Genomic DNA, 6776 nt, shown 5'->3' with positions numbered 1-6776 from the left:
AGTCGAAGCCGGTTGCGATGCTAGTCGGGGAAGGTTTTCAACATATGCGTGGGAGGTGGTAGGAGGTTGCAGGTCACCTCGACCTTGATTTTTTTGGGTGGCGGGCAAGGTCACTAGAAGTTGCTGTTTAGCTCTCGTAAGTGGGACAGGGGCTTTACTTGGCATTGCTTCAATGATCGGATTAAGTGCAGCACAGTGGCGCAGTGGTAGAGCTGCTGCATCACAGCGCCAGAGACCCGGGTTCAATCCTGACTACAGGTGCTGTCTGTAAAGAGCTTGTACGTACATTCTCCCTGTAACCGCGTGTGTTTTCATCGGGCGCTCTTGTTTCCTCCCACACTCCAAAGACGTACAGGTTTGTAGATTAATTAGCCTTGGTAAGAGTTATAAACTCCCTAGTGTGTAGGATAATGCTAGTGTACAGGGATCGCTGGCCGGCGCGGACTTGGTGGGCCGAAGGATCTATTTCCATGCTGTATCTCTAAACTAAAGGGGAGATGCAGCGAGACCTGGGTGTCATGGTACACCAGTCATTGAAAGTAGGCATGCAGGTGCAGCAGGCAGTGAAGAAAGCGAATGGTATGTTAGCATTCATAGCAAAAGGATTTGAGTTTAGGAGCAGGGAGGTTCTACTGCAGTTGTACAGGGTCTTGGTGAGACCACACCTGGAGTATTGCGTACAGTTTTGGTCTCCAAATCTGAGGAAGGACATTATTACCATAGAGGGAGTGCAGAGAAGGTTCACCAGACTGATTCCTGGGATGTCAGGACTGTCTTATGAAGAAAGACTGGATAGACTTGGTTTATACTCTCTAGAATTTAGGAGATTGAGAGGGGATCTTATAGAAACTTATAAAATTCTTAAGGGGTTGGACAGGCTAGATGCAGGAAGATTGTTCCCGATGTTGGGGAAGTCCAGGACAAGGGGTCACAGCTTAAGGATAAGGGGGAAATCCTTTAAAACCGAGATGAGAAGAACTTTTTTCACACAGAGAGTGGTGAATCTCTGGAACTCTCTGCCACAGAGGGTAGTCGAGGCCAGTTCATTGGCTATATTTAAGAGGGAGTTAGATGTGGCCCTTGTGGCTAAGGGGATCAGAGGGTATGGAGAGAAGGCAGGTACAGGATACTGAGTTGGATGATCAGCCATGATCATATTGAATGGCGGTGCAGGCTCGAAGGGCCGAATGGCCTACTCCTGCACCTAATTTCTATGTTTCTATGTTTCTATGTAAACTAAATGATGTACTGGGATTACTCCACTAACCCACCTCTGAAGGTTATGGAGTGGGATATGAATCCATAATTTTCAGAGGTGGGGTGGGGGGGAGGTTAGTGGAGCGTTATGGGCCTGTCCCACTAGGCGATTTTTTAGGCAACTGCCGCCGACTGTCAAAGTCGTAGCAGGTCGCCGAAAAAACGGCGACAACATACGTCATCCTGGTGACAACCCACGACAGCACCTACGTCAGAGAAGTCAAGCTACGCTCATTGGCGTCAAAACCACTGTCGCTGAAAATTTAGCGGCAACCAGAATGACGCTACGACTTTTTGCCCGACTGAGGTGATTACTCCCGGTGACCACCAGCGAACATGTGGCGACAAACTAGTCGCCTGTAGTTGCCTAAAAAATCACCTAAGTGGGACAGGCCCATTAGACTTTCACTTCACCACTCCTCACTGGGGGAAGATTATCCTGGCACAAAGGGATGGGTAGTGAGGCAGGATAAAAGCAAGTCGTGATAAAAGGCCCTCACCTTGGCTCTTTGGTTTTGAAACCAAACTTGTACAACCCGTACCGTGAGTCCTGTTTCTGCCGCCAGGGTCTCCCTGACCTGAAACAAAACAAAGGCACTGATAGTGAGCATCGCTCCATCACACGACTCCTCAAAACCTCGTTCGGACCAGCTGGTTATCAAGGACATCTTTAACATCTCTCTACTTACATCCGAGTATCCCACCTGCTTTAGAAGACCACCATCAACCCAAAGCCAAAAAACCCCAACACAATGGACTCGGGAGAGGGTCCAGAGGAGGTTTACATCAATGATCCCAGTAATGAGTAGGTTAACCTATGATGAGCGTTTGTCAGCTAGGTTTAGATTTAATTTAGTTTAGTTTAGTTTCTCCACTGTGATCTATGTCCAATGTTCCTCAGTGCCCCCCCGCCCCCCCGGTTCCTACCTTCCTGCAGGGTTTGGATGACACGTCGAAGGAAGCCTTGAAGGCCCGTCGCTGCTGGGTGGTGAGGATGGTGCGTGGGCGCTTGGACCTCTTGTGCGCTCTGCCCTTGCCATCGCCCTTGTCCACGGGCAGCCCCCGATGCCCCTCGCCCTCATCTTCACTTTTCACTGATGGAACACACACAGAGGGGAAACGTTGAGACCGCCGTGCCCTTTTACCTTAACTCTGAGCAACGGACATGTGTGCTATTGTCATGGAGTCATACGTCACGGAAACACATCAATCCCCCCCCCCCCCAATGTCAGTCTGAAGAAGGGTTCCGACCCAAAACGTCACCTCTTTCTCTTCACCTGACCCGCTGAGTTACTCCAGCACTTTGTGTCTCTCTTGGAGAATAGATTGACCCTTGACCCCATCTTGACCCTTTGGCCCAATTCATCCATGCTGACCAAGAAGCCCCATCCAAGCTAGTCCCATTTGCCTGCGTTTGGCCCATATCCTTTAAACATTTCCTATCCATGCACCTGTTGTGGTGTTTTCTATATGTTATACCCTTTATCCTGTATCTGTACACTGTGGACAGCTTGATTGTAATCATCTACAGTCATTTCGCTGACTGGATAGCACGCAACAAAAAAGCTTTCAATTGTACCTCGGCACATGTGACTATAATAAACATATAAATATTGTTTATGAACCCTCCTTGGCAGCTCGTACTCTAGACTCACTCCCCAGTGTGTGAAAAAAAGTTGTCCCTCAGGTTCCTATTAAATGTTTCCCCTATCACCTTAAACTTATGCTGATTAGTTCCTGATTCCCCTGGGGAAAAGACCCAACTGCTCCTGTTTGTGAAACATAGAAACAGAAAATAGGTGCAGGAGTAATCCATTTGGCCCTTCGAGCCGAACCATTGAACCATTCAATATGATCGTGGCTGATCGTCCAAAATCAGTATCCCATTCCTGCTTTCTCCCCGTATCCCTTGACTCTGTTAACCCTAAGAGATAAATCTAACTCTCTCTTGAAAAGATCACAGACAAGCTGATACAAGTATCAACTTCAAAGTTATATCTTTACACATTTTAACCATTATCTGTTCACTGTTGTTGATTGTATTCACGTATAGTTTCCTCTTTGACTGGCTAGCCCACAAACTAAAGCTTTCCACTGTACCTCAGTACATATGACAATGATAAATTAAACTTAACTAAACTAATCTAAACTAAAATAAGCCAAAGCAAACTAAACAAAACCTAACTAAATTAAATTAAATTAAACCTAACCAAATCAAACTAAACTAATCTAAGTTAAATTAAAATAAACCAAACTAAATTAAAAATTAAACCAAACTAAACAAAACTATAAAGTAAATAAATATAAATAAACTAAACTGTCTATTCTGTCCTTACACACAACAACACCAACTAAAGGAAGTTACCCTTTTCCCCCTCTACTCTAATCCTTCGATCATTCATCTGGTTGCCTTGGAGCACTGTGAGTGATCTGCCTTCGGTAGCCACTGGATGGTGGTAATGCATTACACCAGCTTATCTCAGTGACTGAAGGCAGCTCATGAAAGCGTCTGATATTTATCACTGGTCTCAGGTTTAGAGCCCAACAGGGAGATGGGACAGGTGCGGGGAGAGGGTCTAAAAATATTGGTTGCCAGGAGACAAAGGGGACCCACTTCATCAGGGGCCCACTTGATATAGGGGGGCCACTTCATCAGGGGCCCACTTGCCATCGGGCAAGCTGACACCCTGGCCAGTCCGCCACTGGTGGGGGGGGATGGGTTTAGCTGCTGATAGTTATAAGGTCCTAAGGTCATGTGATAGGAGCAGAATTAGGCCATTTGGCCCAGTTTACTCTACCATTCAATCATGGCTGATCTATTTCTCCCTCTCAATTCCATTCTCCTGCCTTCCCCCCATAACCCCTGACACCCGAACTATTCAAGAATCCATCTATCTCTGCCTTAAAAAAATCCACTAACGTGGCCTCCACAGCCGTCTGTGGCAAAGAATTACACAGATTCACCACCCTGGAGTTATGTGAGTTCTGGAAGCCATGTTGTATTTAATGACATGAAAATGGTTTATATATCTCTGGCTTCACAGCCACACTGAAGATGGACATGTATGTGGCTAAGGGTCAGAACAATATGAGTATCACCTTCTCCACAGCCAACAATGGACCATTGTGGGCTCCACCTTTCTTTCATCATCGTTGCTGACTTTGATTTGCCCTTTTGCATATCTTTCATTCGTTTGTTCTATGTATCTTTTCATATCTCTCCTTTCCCTCTCCCCTGACTCTCAAATAAAGATCTCAACCCGAAACATCACCCATTCCTTCTCTCCAGAGATGCTGCCTGTCCAGCTTTTGGTGTCTATCTTCGGTTTAAACCAGCATCTGTAGTTCCTTCCTGCACTGCATGAGTTGTTGTCGGTAAAGATGAGAAGCAGAGCTAGGCCAGATTCTAGGCAACAAAAGGGTAAATAAACTGAGAGACACAGCACGGACACTGGTCCTTCGGCCCAATTCCTCCATGCCTACCAAAAAGTTCCATCTAAGCCAGTCCCATTTCAAGAGTCGAGAGTATTTTATTGTCATATGTACCGAAGTGGAACAATGATATTCTTAGATAGACACAAAAAGTTGGAGTAACTCAGCAGGACAGGCAGCATCTCTAATATTCTTACTTGCTTGTGCTTCCTGTCTTTGCCCATCAGGGTAGGTCAGGGGAGGGTGCAATATAGCAAAGTGTGGTGTTGGGCAGGTTTAAAGTGCTGGAGTAACATCACTGCAATGTTTCTTTGCTTGAACTTCTCGGACTAGGGTTTGGGAGGGACAGAGAGAGAGGGGATGCAAGGGTAACTGGGCAAGACCAGAGCTTAATCAAGGAGGAGTCGCACCCTGGCCACTCCCTCTTCTCCCCTCTCCCATCGGGAAAAAGGTACAGAAGTGTGAAAACGCACACCTCCAGATTCAGGGACAGTTTCTTCCCAGCTGTTATCAGGCAACTGAATTATCTAACCACAACCAGAGAGCAGTCCTGAGACTTACTTTGATCGGACTTTGCTGGCTTTATCTTGCACAAAATGGGATCCCTTATCATGTATCTATACACTGAAAATGACTCGATTGTAATCATGTGTAGTCTTTCCGCTGACTGGTTACCACGCAAGAAAAGCTTTTCACTGTACCTCGGTACACGTGACAATAAACTAAACTGAACTGGCACTTGCAAGACAGCACAGTGGCACAGTGGAAGAATTGCTGCCTTACAGTGCTTACAACACCAGAGACCCGGGTGCTGTCTGTACGGAGTTTGCACGCCCTCCCTATGACCTGCGTGGGTTTTCTCCGAGATCTTCGGTTTCCTCCCACACTCCAAAGACGTACAGGTTTGGAGGCTAATTGGCTTGGTGTATATGTAAATTATCCCTAGTGTGTGTAGGATGGTTTTAATGTGCGGGGATCGCTGGTCGGCACAGGCTCAGTGGACCGAAGGGCCTATTTCCTCGCTGTATCTCTAACCTAAAGGGAAGAGAATTAAGAGTGATAGGTGGAAAAAGGGAAAAGGCTGTATCTCTAAATTAAACTAAAATATGGAAAAAGTAACTTCTTCTTGCGTATGGCATGTACAGACTAAAGTTGTAGGACAACTTGTTCTATTTGATCTTATTTGATTGTGCATGCCGGGTTGATTGCATTCGTCGAAACAGGGCGGACCACGTGAAGGTTGCAAACTTCCACCCCGAAAAAGTAACGATGAGCAACGAAAGGTGGAGTCCACAATGGTCGATTCTTGGCTGTGGGCTAGGTGATAACTCTCGTCAGCAGCGGCCTCTGCAGTCCGTCTGCGTTTTTATTATTTTATGTCTATGTTTTTATGTAGTTTTTGTTATTTTTTGTTGGAGTATGTGTGTGGGGGAGGGAGGGGGTAACTTTTAAATCTCTCCCTGCACGGGAGACCCGACCTTTTCTTTGTCGGGTCTCCGTTGTCGTTGGGGCTGCAACGAGGAGCGGCCTCCAACAGGAAGGCCGGGGGCTCTGGTGCCGACTACTCACCTCACCGTCGCGGAGCTGGCCGAGTCCAGAGCGGGTGGAGCAGTGGTGGAGCGCTGCTGCGGCCCGACCTCCGGAGCTTTGGAGGCTGCAACTGCGGGTCTGGCGGACGGCGGCACCGGGAGCCCGCGGGTCCCTGGAGGGAGACCGCTTTTCAGGGCTCCCGCAACGGCGACTTCTCTCGCCCGAGTTGCGGGGTTGAAGAGCTCCTGGAGCGGGGCCTTACATCATCGCCCCGCGCGGCTTGGAATGGCCGCGGGACTCTGCGAGCGCACGCCGGGGGCTCTAACACCAAGACCCGGTGTGCGACCTTGCATCACCCGGCGTGGCTTTAATGGCCGCGGGACAATTCGCCATCGCCCGCCGGGGGCTTTGACTTTGACTCTGACTTCGGGGGGGAGAGTGCAGTGGAGAGATAAGTTTTTTTGGCCTTCCATCACAGCAATGTGATGGATGTTTATGTAAATTATGTTGTGTCTTGGGTCTATTTGTTTGTAATGTATGGCTGCAGAAACGGCATT

At 47.7% G+C, this 6776-nt stretch overlaps 1 protein-coding gene across 1 annotated transcript in view; it reads right to left on the bottom strand.

Annotated features, from left to right (window-relative positions):
* The window catches only part of LOC116991865 (LIM homeobox transcription factor 1-alpha-like), a 56203-nt gene that overhangs the window by 3398 nt on the left and 46029 nt on the right, over nt 1–6776 (bottom strand). The window contains exons 4-5 of the mRNA XM_033050840.1: nt 2185–2351; nt 1758–1835 (exon numbers count right to left, since the gene is read on the bottom strand). Coding sequence (XP_032906731.1) covers nt 1758–1835; nt 2185–2351 — 245 coding nt within the window. The remainder of the gene's footprint in view (nt 1–1757; nt 1836–2184; nt 2352–6776) is intronic.

The sequence above is a fragment of the Amblyraja radiata genome, chromosome 35 (assembly GCF_010909765.2).
Source record: "Amblyraja radiata isolate CabotCenter1 chromosome 35, sAmbRad1.1.pri, whole genome shotgun sequence".
NCBI lineage: Eukaryota > Metazoa > Chordata > Chondrichthyes > Rajiformes > Rajidae > Amblyraja > Amblyraja radiata.
This window is presented reverse-complemented; position numbering and strand designations above follow the sequence as displayed.